Genomic DNA, 17,500 nt, shown 5'->3' with positions numbered 1-17,500 from the left:
ATTTACCTTCAACAATTTACCATTTACCTTCAACAATTTTTGAAAATATGTCCTTGTTATTGTTTTCATTGCTACTTTTACCTTCAACAATTTTTGAAAATATGTCCTTGTTATTGTTTTCATTGCTACTTCATAATATAGAACATGTTTTCTGTTTTTATTAGTGTTGCACAGAATAAGTGCCAACAGAGGAGTATTTTTTTAATAAAATGTCGAATGACTCCATAAAAGCTGTCATTCTTCTCTGATTTTATCTCTAGTGTCCCTTATTTCATGTAACTGGGCCATGGCCTTTTAGCATGGAATTTAGGCTAATTTTCAGAGATCAGAGAAGAGCAGAATGTGTGGGCTTCTCCTATGTCTATGTCTTAGAGAAATCATATGAAATGATTCTCTCTTTTGTTCTACAGATGAAACCTGATGCATCCTTTTTATTTGGCAGCAAACTAGAGAGGAAACTAGTTGGAAATATCTTAAAAGAAAGAGGGAAAGGAGATATTCATGGAGATAAAGATATTGGATCCAAACAAACAGAGCCAATCCGAATTAAAATCTTTGAAGGAGGGTAAGGAAACATACGTGCATGTGTGAAATATTCAGTCCTAGATCAGAGCAAGCAATCACGAATGTACAGATGGAAAGAATAGTATCTACTCTGGTTGGAAGTATAAGGTGAATTCCTTCTCAGCTCACATTTCTGAAGTCTGGTAATAGATAATGAGTTTATGCCCTTGCTTTCAATGACTTACTTTCACTGAAAATGTCCCTGTCAAATATAGTTTGGGCTTCTGCTTTAAATTTTCACATGTCTCATGCACTATGAAATAGACTAAATTGGTGAACTCTTGATGCCATCTAAGCTTAATCATTTCTTAATATTTTTATGGACATCTTAAAAATATTTAATATTAATGGACATATTTTTATTCTGTGCTTACAAAAATGCAATCATGCACACTCATGTATAATCCTAGGAACTAGTTAATTTGATGGTTCATTTTATTGCTTTTATATTACCTAAACTCCAGACTGAGAGGAATTCATCAGTTCCATTGATGTCCTGTTTCTGTTCCAGGATCCAAGCCAGGGTACCATGCATTTAGTTGTCATATTTTCCTAATCTCTTTCTGGTTTGTGGCAGTCTCTCTGTTGGGAATTTCTTTTTAAATGTTGAATCCTGAGTTGTATAAACACAAGTGATAAGATCCATTGACTTTGATATCTGTACAGTAAAAAAAAAATTACATATATGTGCAACAGCTAGTTTTAGATTTCAGTAGAAACGTATTTTCAATACAGTCGGTCACATGGGAGAAAAAGCTCCAACTTATGCTATTAAAATTTTAAAACGTTAAAGCATGTTAATCACATTTGATTAGCCAGCCCTATCTCTACAGTAGACCTTTAATTAACATGTTTCCATGAGCATGAATTTATTCCAGTTATATTTGAAAGACAGAGTAATGCTATCTATTTGATTATAAAATGTCAAATGTTTACGAATTTGAAATATCTATTTTCCACGTTGATTTACCAGTTTGAAGATGAATTATTAAAGTTGTTTCCCCCTTAGTATTGACCCCTTTGAATGTCTAGTATTTTCACCACTGAAACCACAGTTGTATGGATTCTTGAAGCTTGTCTTGATATTTTTTTTGACATCCCTCATCTTTTAACACAAACGAGAGAAATATAGATTTTATCTTTCCTCAGAGACTGAGAGGTCCCTGTGACTGAATCAACACCCTTATATTCAGCAGTCTTCATAGCTGCACTTGTACTAGATTAGCAGAGACCTTCCCATTACATGTGCTTTGGGGAGCCCACCTCCACTAACGAAGGACACAAGTGAAAAGCGTATGTGAACATTTTATTGCTGTTTTGATGATTCACAAGGACTGTCCCCATATATCATTTCTTCCTCCTTTCATTGCCCCATTGTATGGGCTACATCCCAATCATTTCTTAATCTGTGATACAACTTCTGCCTGTTGGTTACCAAGTGTTCATTCCAAGCAATGTGGTATCACCACCTCTTATTTTGGTGATGACAAAGTGATAGCTTTAAAAAGAACTTTTACTGATCACATTTTTAAGTGGATGTGTTCTTTATATTATCTAACTCCTAGATTTAGTAATTTAATTGAATGTATCTTTTGGCTTTTTTCAAAAGCCATTCATTCTTGTATTAAGTAGATTCATGGGTCTGTAGACCTGTTGAATGGTAAATATTTTATATGTACAGACTTTTCTAATATGCAGTTTTATTCGGTACTGAATTTTACTGTTTTCAAGTTAATCAGGTAAGGCATTAAAAATAAAGTTATATCACTTGAAGACAAAATGCATTTCCCATCACTACACTAACTTTAAGGTGAAGAAAACTAGCTTTCTATTAAATCATTTGTTTTATTCTATATTTCTTTGGTAACTTTATCTATTGAGGGGCAGAGAATAGTGAAATTAAAAGGTGAAAGAAAATTTGCATCTTGAGATTCTTTTCCACTTTGTTACAAAAGACAGTGTGAAATAAAGCATGAAGTTCAAGAAAGTTTCGAAGAACAAGTTGAAGTTGAAAATTCTTTGTGGAAGGAGAAAGACTTAAAGGATGAAAAAAAAAACCACACAAAACTATTTGTATTTTTGATACTACTTAATTCCTACCTGGAGTTTTTGGTACTGATCAAAAAGTAAATAATGTTAAGATTGCATAGCATCCGTAATAGAGGTAGTATTTAAATATGTGGATGGATTTTCTCTCTTAAAAATCCTTCAGTAAATTGGAGGAATAAAGTTGAACTTTTATTCCTGATGACAGATTAGCTAGGACAAAATGGAGAAGTGTGCAGTACTCTTAGATTGTGAAAGAAATTAAAAAACCAAACCAAAACAAACAAAAAAAATCTGTAAATCTAGTGCCTTTAAAGTAAATCCAAGGGGAATTAGGGCATTTTATATGTCAGTTTATGTTCTGAAGTTACAAAAAGAGTCCCTTGAGAGGAATATCTTCCCAAGAATGACATCAGACCCATAATTTTAGCCTAGCTTTGATTTAAAAGATAATGATATTCATTGAATTATTCAATAGAATGCTACTGTACTCTATGATTGATCATGTTTCATTGTAGTCTAAACAAAATATGATGTTGAGCACTTTGTTTTATAGATTATTACAATGAATACCTAAGATTTGGTGAACTGATTTGATTAAACTAGATGACCTCAGACAAACCTATTAAGTTCTTCTGGAAACAAATGCAAATTTGATTGAAAAATAGAACCTCCAGTTTTTATTATGTAACAGTACTTACCAGAAGCTACTTGAAATTTAGACTCCACTTTAGTACAAATTCAGGGTCCTTGGGAAGAGCGGATCAAATCTGTAGACAACAGTTGGTGAGCTCAGCTCAGCCTGTGTAAGCTAGAAATTTCAGAGGCACTCTCATGCCAGGATTGTAAAAATAGAGTAAAAGCTTGCAATGAGGAATTCTATTATCAGTTATACTTATTTTAGCAAATTTAGAGGGAAGCGTGTGTGTTCTGCATGCACATCTTAGACGATGTAATGTTAACAAATGATATATGATGATTTGAATATGTTGGTTTAACTTTCTGGATAGTTCTTGTGTGGAGGCTGTACTAGAATCCAAAAGTAGTAAGGCACAACACTGCAACTCTCTGAGATTTATAGAAGTCCATTTGAACAACTCTATCCCCAAGTCCATGTATCTACACTCAATAGAGGGACCCAATTCCATTTTGAACACTATGTAGAAAAATTACATTTTGCTTTCAATGCCAAATCAATTATCTAATTCTTTCAGGCATTTATTGCATAAACTTCATAGGCTTCATAGAAGTAAAGTTGATAACTATTTGTCAAAGAACCTCATACAAATTTTGTCACTCAAAAAAAAAATTACCACTCCAAAGATTAGCTTCTGGTTTGACATATAAAACACTAGAGTATTTGAAAACACACTGAATTCCCTTTTTCTAAACAGGTATAAGTCAAATGAAGATTATGTATATGTCAGAGGACGTGGACGTGGAAAGTACATTTGTGAAGAATGTGGGATTCGCTGTAAGAAGCCAAGCATGCTCAAAAAGCATATCCGCACTCACACTGATGTCAGGCCTTACGTATGCAAGTTATGTAACTTTGCCTTCAAAACTAAAGGTACAATTCTCATCTCTTTAGATGAAAGATACTTTGTTTATGGCTATGTTGGATTCAGAATACCATTTTATAACTAACTTGCATTGACTGTAAGATGGTTTTGTTTATGAAATATATTTTTCCCTTATGTAAGTAATCAAAGGATGTACATGAGACAGCGAGTCTCCTTTTATGACTTAAGTAAGAGCTATAGACTTGGGGCCAGGCTGGTTGTTTCCGAAGGAAGTGGCTAAGAATTGTCTGGATTGCTATTGCTATTACTGCATGTTGGAAGTGTTGTGTGGTCTAGATAATCTTTGTACCAGTATTGAAATACCACCGGGAGACAATCCATGCGGTGGCATTAGAAAAGCAAGGCAGCAGCTGGGAAGAAAACATGTGCCCATGGTCAGTTTCAAGATTATAAATAATGTAGAGACCCACAGACTCCCAGGTGGGCCCCTCCATCCACAGTTGCATTAATTATACATAGAAATTTGATAGCTTGTGTTCTGTGTATTTATCAGCACAGAGACAATTTCTTACTCTTAGGCCACAACTGTGAATCTCATAAAACTAGGACCTGCCTTAAAATTATATTCTACCCTAAAAAAAAATCTGTTTTTTACAGGTAGATTTATATAAAAATATTTTATACAGGAAGGTTGCTTTGATATTTCCATCATTTTATAAAACAATGGAAATGTTCATAAGCCCAGCACTCTCAGATTACATACAGTAGTGAATTAGAGGTGGTTGGACTTTTGTAGAAGTATGTTTACTCCTTGCTGTAGAAGTACTTTAGATCTAATGGTTTTTGCCCCCCTCACTAACCTCATATGATTTCCTATGTTTTAACTTTAAACTTGCCTGCTAATTATTCTGCTCCACTACTTGTCAAGAAAAATACGTATCAAATAAGATAATCTTTGGTAGAGAAACGGGTTTTTATTTTCTCCTATAACCCAAATCCTAAATTGTCTTATTGGTTTGTCAGAGGTATAAATGTGTAGACTCTCAGTATATCTGTTTCTTCTGTATAAAAAAGGTATCTATATTACAAAGATGCTTCCTTTGAAGCCACATAAAGGGAGTGTTCATTTGCACTTCAAAAGAGATAAACATAAGGTCCTTTAAATACCATCCACCTTTGCACAGTGAAGCCTTTTATTTAGAACTTCACCAAGAGACTCCCTAGGACATAAAGTCTAAATTTTGGTTTTATAGGCTGCAAATCTGCCAGTCAGTACAGCTGATAGATCTTCCCAGGGCATAGGAGTCTGCTGAAGGTATAGCTGATTGAAACACTGGGTGAAGAAATGTCATATTTCTAGGCATTTTTAAAGTCAAATAAATATAATAATAAAAAATAAAGAGCTAGTTTCTATAGTCTTAAAAAATCACATTAAATTTGGCTCTGAATCATTGTCATGGAGTTTCAGTAGGAAATAATTTATTCTTGGTCATTATTGGAGTTTCCTTGTCACCCTTCAGGAATGTCCAAATGTCTCAGGATCTTAAGATGAGCAAAATATCCCAGGAAACCCCTCCATTTTTCCAGTTGAAGTGACTGTTGTCCCAACCCATGTCCTCTGAGTGCAGATCCTGAGTGTCCTTGTAGGACCAGCACCTTCTGAACACTGGTGCCACTCCAGGCACCCACCCCCTGCCAGCCACTTCCCCCTCCTTGCTGGAATCCCTGCAGAAGCTCAGCACTTCAGTCAACCACAGCCAGGGTAGAGTTGTTTCAGTGCCAGATTTCTAACTACAAACCTATGCTGAAGATGAGAGCCCAAAGCCTGACTGCCTATTGAAATGGAGAAGAAAAGAGAGAAAGATAGAGGAGGAGAAACATATCAAGATCTAAATAAAGTATCTTGACACCTAACTTTTACACCCACCCATATACACAGGTTACTTTCTCCCTTGCAGAAGCAGGTAACTTCCATTAATATACAGATGTATTCATTAATTTACAGATTTAGGAATTCTTAATGATCTGGCTATAAAAATTTTTGAGGTCTTTAAAACATTTTTATATAAATAAGAGTAGTAAGGACCTGGAAATATTTTTATGCTTGGAATTACCAAAATAGCACATAAAATTCATAGATTTAAGATCAGTTAAGTAAAATACCAAGTAAATAAAATAACATAAGTAAAATAATAAACAACAGTAGCTCATATATCACATTAATGGTGAGCTAAACACTCCTACAAAGGAACAAACTATTTTATCAGGCTAAGAGTGTCCATCTACATTCAGTGAGCCTACTCTTAAAAAATAAAGTGTTTGCTGGTACATCGCTACAGCATCATCAAAGGACACAGATAATAATATGGCCCTTACAACTAAATTAGTTCCTGAATGTCTTTTAGTAAGCTATATATATGACATGGAATGATATATAGATAAATATATAATAAAATATTAATATATATATATAATTTCATAGATCCTAGGTCAAAGGTGATTGGATAAGTGTCTTCATAATCTTTCACATCCTATATAACAACATATAATTCTATATAAACACACACAAATGTATGTATAGATAGAATTCTATATATATCATCATCATCATCATCATAATACATGTGTGACAGAAAATCTTTCTCTTAGAATGATGGGAATTTCAAGATAAATAGGGAATATTGAAGAACTTTAGAAACTGCTGTAATAAACTTTGCTAATATATACCAGACAGATAGATGCTAAACACTGAGAATAATGCTCCCTTTAAGTAGTTAGCCAACTATTTTTATGGTTCTTTGAATTTATTTTACAAGGTTGACTTTCCCATAAGTTTGCATATGACCCTATTCTCCAAGTCTTCTAGAATAAGGAAACTTGATTTTGTCAGAATTCTGAGTGGCTGTATATTCAGGAACCAGATTGTTCCTCTTAAGTTCAAAGCAAAGGGTAGTGGGTATAAACAAATCTGTGTTATCTCATGTTAGTTCATTTCTAATTTTGGAGCAATCATCACATTTTTGTAAACAATTAATTTCTCTTTTTGCCTGTGTTTTCTAGGAAACCTAACAAAGCATATGAAATCTAAAGCACACATGAAGAAATGCTTGGAGTTGGGAGTTTCAATGACATCAGTGGATGATACAGAAACTGAAGAAGCAGGTATTTCAAAATTTAGTTGACTGACCTGTTCGTTCTTCACACTGGAGCTTCATGGCTGGGGTGGTAAAACAAGTTTTGATATTTTAAAAAACTGATCACATTTAGTTTTATTTAATATGAAATATATAAAATAAATCTGACATGTTGAATTGCTTATAACCTGAGAAGAAATAAATGCATTTCAGTTCTGACTAAAGGGGGAAAAAAAGACCTCACTATGAAATACTCCTATTTAACCATAAAGGAAATCTAATTATGCTTGTGTTGTGACAGAGATTTAGATTTTATGAAACTTCTGGGGAAATTTGAAAAACAATTTAATGCATTATTATTCCTATTAAGAGGGAAAAAATCCATCATTAACCTAATAGAAAACCTGAGGGCCAGTCAGACTTCCTGAGATATATCACTTACACGTAAGTTTATACCTATAGAGATAGATCGTTGCTTTCTTTTTCTTCTAGCCTCATTATTAACAGCATTATCCACACCCATTTCTTGAGGCTTTTCTATGGGCCAGGTGACATCTGAGATTTAAGATTCCACATTAGAATCCTTTTGTTGGGTTGAGATGAATCAGATCAGTCATAAAAGGATAATAACCAGTGTAAGGTCTTCCAGATAAGTGCCCAATGAGTGTTATAGGGGTTCAGAGATAGAACTATCTCTAGGGGCTGCAGGGTTGGAAGAAAGCTTTTAGAAAGAGATGGGGTCCAAATTAGTTCCTCACCTTGACATTTAGACCTTGATCTTCACTTTCTGTTCAATGTTTCAGAAACGATGGAAGATTTGCACAAAGCAGCTGAGAAGCATAGCATGTCCAGCATTTCAACTGATCATCAGTTCTCAGATGCTGAAGAATCTGATGGTGAGGATGGAGATGATAATGATGAAGATGATGAAGATGATGATGACTTTGATGATCAGGGCGATTTGACACCAAAAACAAGATCGAGAAGCACCAGTCCTCAGCCGCCTAGATTCTCGTCCTTGCCTGTGAATGTTGGCGCCGTGCCCCATGGGGTTCCTTCAGATAGCTCCCTGGGGCATTCTTCATTGATCAGCTATTTGGTTACTTTGCCAAGTATTCAGGTTACTCAGCTGATGACGCCCAGTGACTCATGTGAAGATACTCAGATGACAGAATACCAGAGGTTATTCCAGAGCAAGAGTACAGACTCAGAGCCGGACAAAGACAGGTTAGACATACCGAGTTGTGCGGATGAAGAGTACATGCTGTCTTCAGAGCCCAGCTCCTCACCGAGGGACTTCTCCCCCTCGAGCCACCATTCCTCACCGGGATATGACTCTTCACCCCGCCGAGATAATTCACCAAAGAGGTATCTGATACCCAAAGGAGATTTATCACCCAGAAGACATTTATCACCTAGGAGAGATCTGTCACCCATGAGACATCTCTCACCAAGAAAGGAAGCTGCATTGAGAAGAGAGATGTCACAGAGAGATGTTTCACCGAGAAGGCATCTGTCTCCAAGGAGGCCAGTGTCACCTGGGAAAGACATCACGGCAAGAAGAGACCTCTCTCCCAGAAGAGAGAGAAGATACATGACCACCATAAGAGCGCCATCTCCCAGAAGGGCTTTATACCATAACCCACCATTGTCCATGGGGCAGTATTTGCAAGCAGAACCAATTGTATTGGGGCCTCCTGTAAGTATGATTAGCTTTCCCTTTATAATTTATAATCCAAAGCTTATTGGAACCTCTTGATAACACACTAACACACTAGTGTGATATTTATTATAACGTGGGTATCTCTCACGGGAAGCAGGGAACGTGGTTACTGAAAATAGCAGGAAGACATTTTCTCTCATGCTGTTGTTAGTAACATAGCTGTGGCATTACCCCAAGTGTAGTATTGCATCAGAGCAGTGGTGCATTTCCAGCTGGGAACAGGTGAGGCTTTTCTAAATGCTTTCTAAGCTTAACTAATTATGGGCATGAGCTGAAACCTTTACATGAGCAGGAAAGGTGAAGTCTTTGGAATGACATGACGGCATAGACAGACACTCTTAGGGCCTTTGTGGTGTCAGGTGTAGAACTTTGTCAAGTAAGGATCAGGCATTAGCATTGACTTTCAATACATTTTAAAAAATAAACTCTTTACCTTGTCCACAGTGAGTGGATGTGTAAAACCAGTGAGTGACTAGGATAGGAGAGAGTGACCCCCTGGATATGTTGTGAGTCAAAGGCATGAACCTATCTGCTTTTCTTGTCATTACTACCACCTCCTGCTCAGTGAGAGGGCACTGGCTCAGTGAGATGGTGGGCACAAAGTTGGGAGAACTAAGGGAGAGAGTTTCTGAGATTTCTATGGTATGCCCTCATGATAAACTTAGATAACAACAGTAACAATCATGGATTAAGTTTAGGCAGTAGGTTTAATGCAAATCTATAAAAAAGCATCTGCCCTGCCTCATTCCATGGTATGGCTGACCTTGATGTTTCTTTCAGTTTGTATAGGATTTTTTTTTTAAATGAATAAAACAGACACTTAGCATAGACAGATGAATGACACCTTTTGAGTTTCTTTGCTTTACATGTATTTTTGTTTCCTAGTCTCCATTTCTTGCTGTTCTTCCTTTGTTCTGGGTTTCTGTTGTGTGGCTCCACACCATCCTTCCAGCCAAAGTCACTACCAACTTCTAGCTCTGTCTTATCACTGTCCCAGTGGCCAGGCTCCCTCATCTTTGTTGCCTTGTAACAACCTTGAGTTGTGAGCTTAGGTTATCATATGTAAACTCAGGAAAGCTCCCTGCTGCAATTCCCTCCCTGATCCCCAACATCATCTTTTCACAAGTGGTACCAGCTTAGTCTTTATGGTACAATTACTGCAGAAACACGCATACAAACAGGACATGATTTATTTGCCAAGATAATGAATTAACCAGCTAGGAAAAAAAGAGGTATATTTACACAAGTTTTTGTGTCTTGGTGGTGTTAAGTAGAAAAGAGGGGTCTTCTGGAGTTTATGCCACCACGGCCTAAGTAGAGAGTTGTAGATACGCAAATCCCTCTGATGGCAGGATACCATATCTGAAGAAAAAAATGCTTTCTCCAGTATAGACCAGTGATGCTGGCAGAGCATGTGTGGCCTTGGCCAGGTGGGCTCAGATTGGGGTATTTGTGAGACGTGGGATATCTTTGGTCAATTGTAGTCGTGAAAATGTAAGCCTTTAGTGCCATAACACTATTGTTATTAAAGCAACTAACAGCAACTTGCAGTCAACTCAGGCATAGGAATCAAAGGTGCAGACTAAGGAAGTTCATCTAATTTGGATATGTGACCAGAAAGGAGATTGGTTTTACTAGTCACTGAGTTTGCAACCAGTTGTATTTTTTTATACCAATTTACCTGGATACTTAATACGATTATTAAACTTTACCATTTATGAAGGCCAACTGTAGAGCCATTGGTCTATTACCCAGTTTAATTATCTTCAGAGAATTTACAGCCTCCTGCATTGTCCATGTGATAAGAGGGAAGAGATCTGGGAATGCTCCCTGAAGAAGGGGCACTTGTTCCAAAACACTTGCCATTTAATGTTTTATCACATCCTTTTTGAGGGGCAAAGGAGGAGTTTATCTTTCTGTGATGTATGAAGAAAATTTTTGTTGCCAAGATTAAACAGAAGTGATGACACTATGAGGATTATTTCTCCTGAACTCTATATTGGCTGAGTGCTGCACCCTCTCTGAATAATGTATGAAAATATTAAATTAGAATAACCCTAAAAATAAACCTTTTTGATAGAAATTCTTTTAGCAATACCTTCTCTTGTTGCTTAACATAGGCTAGGAGCTCACAGGTCAGTGACTGTAGCATGAAAGGATCTTCTAGCCTAGCATGACAACACTCATCCTCTGGTTCAGTCTGGAGTGGTAGTACCCAGGGAACAGGTTTGGAGGAGATGATACTCAACCACCAGGATCCTACTACCTTGCTGTTCCTGCCCTACTGCCTTCTGGTTAATTTTAATATAGATAGATAATTGTAGATGAAAGAAAGGAAGGAAGGAAGGAAGGAAGGAAGGAAGGAAGGAAGGAAGGACTGCAAGGAGGCCACCCCGCCGACGAGACACTACATCGCACGCAGAAGACAACCTACAAGCACGCCACCCTACCGCCCGCAAGCCCGACGCCTCGACCGCACTCCCCGACCCCCACCCCCTACTCTCCTTCCTTCCGACTCCCCTCCTGAAGGAACGATCTTTGCTCATCAGTAAATATTTTTTGAAGGTCTAACATGTACAGCTCAAGGATGATGATGAAAAAGTCTTATGATTTCTGGCCCCAACTTTTTTAAACAAACTAATTTCCTATTCCATTTTTAATGTTTTGGTACATAAATTAGCAAAGGAGACAAAAACATGTTCTGGTTTCCACTATGTAGTGCAGAAGAGCATTGTCGACATTCAGTTCTATCACTTGCTATCTGTGTGATCTTAAACAAGTCATTTAACTTCTCGGCCACAGTTTCTTAATCTGCTTGTGGCAGCTAAGGAGGTGGGCCAAGCAGATTTCTGTCTTTGGAAGAATTTGCCATTCCGCTGTGAGGAATGCTGTAAACTGACAGCCTCCTGCTGTTAGTGCCATCATGATAGGTCTCAGTTTTCCATCCAAGGCTACATACTCTCCCCTACAGCCCCCAGCCAGTGGCTGAGCCTGGATCAGTCCCAGCTGAGCACCTGCCTCCTCTCCTGCTTATCTTCATCAGGTTCCCTGCTTCCCTTGCCCCACAATGAACTCCTTGAACTCCTGCCTCCTTCTTTGTATTTGTTTCCAGAGCACCTACTGACAATGTTGAAAAGATGAGTGGGATATTAAACCTGGTACATGGGATATATATGCACACACATACATACATACACATAATACAACCCACATGGGTTCATTATTCATATTTCCGTATCAAGGTGTTTCTTACCAGGACTTACAATGATATTATAATGATAAGCCTCAAATTACAAAACTAAATAGGATTGCAAATGGGGTAAAAACCAAGGTAGAAAAATCTTATTGAGAGTTTCTTGGGAAGGTGAAGAAGAGATGAATGCAGGAGAAGAGGATGTGTGGAAAGGCCTGGTAGCATTTGGAGCAGGGGAAGTACTTACATGGTAAAAGTTCTACTGGCACCCTTACTTCTGTGACTGTAATCATTTAATTGCTGATCAGAAAAGGTCTGAAAATGACATTTTCTTTTTCTTTCTTTCTGTATTTGAGGAGAAGGACAAAGAGCATGAGCAGGGGGAGGGAAAGCAAGAGAGAGAGAGAGGGAGAGGTAGAGGAAGAGGAAGAAGTAGATTCCCCACTGAGCAGAGAGCCTGATGGATTCAGGACTTGATCTCAGGACCCTGGGATCATGAACTGAGCTGAAGGCAGACGCTTAACTGACTGAGCCACCCAGCTGCCCTGACACTTTCATTCCTAACACAAATAAAATTCTATTGGATTTTGAACATTTTGAATATATCTTAGTGTTAGAGGACACTTCATTCATCACTCCTCTTGTTAGCCTTGAGTCAGGGCTCTCTTTGGCCCTCACAGAGCCCCATTCTGATTAGGTGTAAGCAGTGGATGTCATAGAATAGCAACCAAGAGCAAAATGGAAACATAACCAGGTTACATTTTATGTTAAACTTTTAATTTTTGACCATTATAATTAAAAGAGGATTCATTTAATTATCTTCAAAGATTATTATTATCTTATTAATATTAATATTAATATTATCATCATCATCATAGTTCTTGCACCTTAACTGGTGGTTGCTGTAGGAAACATGCCTTTTTCCAGATTGGAGCAAAGACAAGAGGGATTTGTTGTAGTAGCATTTAAATGACTCTCATACTATCAAATTCTCACCTTCCCTAACTCATGATTATAGGATTTCATTACTTCCTGCCCTTCCAGGATAAGTCATTTGTTTCTAGCTCGAATAAGGTATAGCCCAAAAGAGGGTAAGAGCTAAGCATGGCACAGAGTAACAGATCTAATACATAATTTATCATCCTCAGGCTGTCTCACAGTCTAAAAAGAACTGAATGAATCATTAATGGTATAGAGCATACCTTGAGCTTTAGAACTGAAACATCCTTGAAATGAATTAGAACTTTTTTTTTTCTCTCTCCTGGATTACTACCATTCTTGACAGGTTTACACCTATCTGATTTTAAGTTCTCAAAAAATAAAAATAAACTGAGTACCTTTTAAATGACAGCCCAGTAAAAGAATAAATCTCAGGAATTGAAACCTGATCATCTCATTCAAGCCTGATAATCTCGTAGTCTAAGTTGTGTTTTGCTACAGAAACGACGATAGAAAGGAAGTTCTCTTTCAGGAGTGGATCCATGAAATCTGGATTTCTGGCTCTTAATTTTAAATGTTCTAACTCATTAATTGCCAAGATGGGATTTAAATGAACATAATAATATAAACAGACGATGGTAAAATGTAATAATCTTGAGGTCCCAGCTGTGTAGTTGAATATAATTTGAAGCTGTTTGACATAGTTAATGTTAACTACTTTGATGGATAGTTGCCTTACAAAAACTGGCCTAATGATTTATCATTTGATAAAGCAGCTAGTCTTCCACCCGGTGTGCCTCTTGGTGGGAATTTATTCCTTTAAACCAATGTCTTGCACATTGGACTAACCAGTTTGTCTATCACCACCATTTTGTCATCTGTTCTGCAGAAAACTTAAAAAAAAAAAAAGCCAATTTTCAGGCTTGTCACTCCAGCTATACTCATCAACACTTAAGAAAAATATTAAAAATCTTCCCAGTATGTAAACAGATGGCAACCTTTTTTACTTTTTTTGATTTAAAAACCTACTATTAGTGTTTTTTTGCTCAGCAAACTTTTTCTGGTAATTATCCATTATTTTCATTTTCTTTTCTGAAAAAAAAAAAAAAAAGAAACAGAACTGAAATGTGTCTCATGCACTGCATGATTTATCACATTGCTGTTTCAAAACAAAAGTCACTTTTCATAGACCGACAGCTTCATTCAAGGATTCTAAAAGACGACTGAGAAATCTCTTGTGTCATAAAGTGAAAAATCAGTAAAGGGATGAAGTAGTTTTAAAGTGTTTTGAATGATTGAGTGAGTGATTGACCAAGTGACTGAAATAGCTTAGCCTATTTGACCTAGCATGAGGAGGACTGGGTGCTAAACGTTGTGGTCTCTGCTTCCCCATGCAGAATTTAAGAAGAGGATTACCTCAGGTTCCTTACTTCAGTCTCTATGGAGACCAAGAAGGTGCTTATGAACATCCAGGCTCCAGCCTTTTCCCTGAGGGTCCTAATGACTATGTCTTCAGTCATCTTCCACTCCACTCTCAGCAGCAAGTGAGAGCTCCTATCCCCATGGTGCCAGTTGGTGGGATCCAAATGGTTCACTCCATGCCGCCGGCCCTTTCCGGTTTACATCCTCCACCCACATTGCCTCTGCCGATGGAGGGCTCTGAGGAGAAGAAGGGAGCTTCTGGGGAATTCTTCCCTAAGGATCCCTATGTCCTTTCAAAGCAGCATGAGAAGCGATCGCCTCACGTTTTGCAGTCATCTGGTCCACCTAGCTCGCCCTCCTCCCCTAGGCTATTGATGAAACAGAGCACTTCAGAAGACAGCCTAAATGCAACAGAGAGGGAACAGGAGGAAAATATACAGACTTGTACGAAAGCCATTGCCTCTCTCCGGATTGCCACAGAAGACGCCGCTCTGCTTGGGGCCGATCAGCCAGTGCGGGCACAGGACCCCCACCAGAAACCCTTGGAAAGTGCACACGTTAGCATTAGACACTTTAGTGGACCTGAGCCAGGTCAGCCCTGTACCTCAGCCACCCACCCTGACTTGCATGATGGTGAAAAGGACAATTTTGGTACATCACAGACTGCATTAGCTCACTCGACGTTTTACAGCAAGAGTCGTGTGGATGATAAACAGTCTGGCTTTCACAGCAGCAAAGAGTTACCTTCAAGCACAGAGGGAGGCAATGAGCCTTCATCAGAGAAGAGTCAACTACCTTGATCTAAGATGCATGGAGACTTTCATTTCCACATTTTCCCATTTTGTTTTTGTTTTTGTTTTTCTAGAAATAGAGGTAATCAAGTTTATAGCATGCCTGTCCTAAGTTACAGTAGTTTGCTATTATATATACTTTTGTTATATCAAAAGAATTAGGTAAATTAACAAGTCATCATGAGCCTGACCAAAACAAAATTTGAAATTAACCTATTGGGTCTGGTACTTTTAAAATTGTACAGATGTTTGTGCCTTTTCTTTACTTTGCTTATATTCTTATAAGCATTTTTTAGCAGTAATTTGTACATATTTTAGAATTTGTGTATCTGCTTTGTAATAAATGTAATTTCTTTCCTTTTTTGGACACTTGGATCTAAATGATGTAAAGCAAAACAGCATCAATATATATGTGAGGTTGCACTAAAACATATTTTTATATGATTAAAACTGAACAGCTTTTATGTACAGCTCTGATTCTGTAATACTAATATTTATTTACTTTGTTTCATAAATTGTACATTTTTTCTTAATGTTGTGGATTGCTTTTCTATGTGAAGCATGGGATTTACTGTTGCGTAACTAGAACAAAAATGTATATTGTAAACAAGATATTTAAACTAGAGTATCTTATTCTGCACTTATGCATTAGTTAAAAAAAAAAAGATAAAGGATGTATCAGTCAGTTCTTAACTCTTGTAAATTTTTTTGTCTCTTGTTTGCTGGATTGACTATAACTTAAGTGCTGATTGTGATTTTAAACTTATAGTACCGTAAAGCATTAAAGTAAACAATGTGCTATTGTGAGTTTTTTCAAAGCTTTATAAATCAGTTATAAATAATATTAAAAGTATTTGGTCTTATGTGAACATGTTGATCTATATACTCATCTAAAAATATGGGAAAACATTCCGCCCCATGTAAATATGTACAAGTGCATCACTGGTACAATTTTATGTAACTCAGTTGGACACTAGGTTGCCACAGACCTATGCTAGGGTGTCTTTAAAAATTAAAGTGACAAAGCACATGGGACTGTGTAGAGCTTGGTTATCGGCCGGCCCGGTGGCTTGGCAGGCAGTGCTGTGCGCTGCCCGTGGAGAAGACCTGGGCTTACAGATCTCCTTGGTTCTTGCTGCACAAGATGGTGACCGGAACTAAGGCTGCGACGGAGGGGACGTGCTTGGACTCTGAGGGTTAGGAGTGGACGCAGGGAAGGGGCGTGGAGACCTTTCAGCCAGTCCACATGGTAACAGGGTTGGCATCAGCTTTAGGGGAAGCCACTTCACCCTCTTGAAGAGGGGAAGAGTGTCAGGCTCCTGGTTATCTCAGGGGGGACAGGAAAAAGAAGCTTTCCAGGGAAAAGAATTTGTGGGAGGATGATGTCTTTTGTACACAACGTTCAGAATGGGCTTTGGTTAGTGTGGAAGGTAGGCAGAGCCTTCGTTTGTAGGTCCGGAAGAATGGAAGGAAGGGAGGGGGTACAACAACACGTGTGCACACACGCACATGTGTGTGCATGCACACACACACACACACACAAAATCTGGGTTATCTTTGTGCTATATAGTGGATTATAATTCTGTGAAACCAAGTTTGTATATTGAATTACATTAAGGAGTGTTCTTTAAAAAGAGAAATAAATATACAATTACATGCTTGAGGTGTCTAGTTTTTAATGTGTTGTTTTACATTTTAATTTTTCAATTTTGTTTCTAAAGAAATTTTGATGCCACCAACATACCATCTGTGCTTTTAATTGCTAGGCTTTGCCCATTCCGAGGTAAGCTGAGCATGAATGCTTTTAACAAGTGAGAAGACAGTCACTGGCTTCCATATGTCATTCAATTGGGACAGATAGTGGTCACCACCGTGTGAGCTCTAGAAATGGAGTCACCGGATCCTAAGCGTGGGCTTGGGAAGAATACATTGCATTTGCAAAGAGTCATGAATAAATCAAATGATCATTTCCTCTTCTGACTCCCTCTCAGTATGCATACATATCTGAAATTCCACTGGGGAAATCTCTTTATTTTTGCTGAGGTGACTGAAGGCAAAAAACCAACTGAAATAAATATAACCACAAATCACAATTCTTTAGTACAAAAGAGTAGAACCTTTTTCATAGTGAAAGTGGAAGCTCCTTAAAGGTCAAAATCTATCAG

General features: G+C 37.6%; 1 protein-coding gene across 3 annotated transcripts in view; it reads left to right on the top strand.

The window, feature by feature from the left end:
* HIVEP2 (HIVEP zinc finger 2) overlaps positions 1-16,996 on the top strand; it is a 192,933-nt gene extending 175,937 nt beyond the window's left edge. For all 3 annotated transcript variants that reach the window (XM_038526205.1, XM_038526207.1, XM_038526206.1), the window contains exons 6-10: positions 411-565; positions 4,005-4,180; positions 7,194-7,295; positions 8,071-8,966; positions 14,520-16,996. In XM_038526205.1, coding sequence (XP_038382133.1) covers positions 411-565; positions 4,005-4,180; positions 7,194-7,295; positions 8,071-8,966; positions 14,520-15,344 — 2,154 coding nt within the window. In that variant the 3' untranslated portion in view covers positions 15,345-16,996. The remainder of the gene's footprint in view (positions 1-410; positions 566-4,004; positions 4,181-7,193; positions 7,296-8,070; positions 8,967-14,519) is intronic.
* The last annotated feature ends 504 nt before the right edge of the window (positions 16,997-17,500 follow it).

The sequence above is a fragment of the Canis lupus genome, chromosome 1 (assembly GCF_011100685.1).
Source record: "Canis lupus familiaris isolate Mischka breed German Shepherd chromosome 1, alternate assembly UU_Cfam_GSD_1.0, whole genome shotgun sequence".
Taxonomy (NCBI): domain Eukaryota; kingdom Metazoa; phylum Chordata; class Mammalia; order Carnivora; family Canidae; genus Canis; species Canis lupus.
Note: the sequence above shows the minus strand (reverse complement) of the source record. Positions and strands in the feature narration are given on the sequence as shown.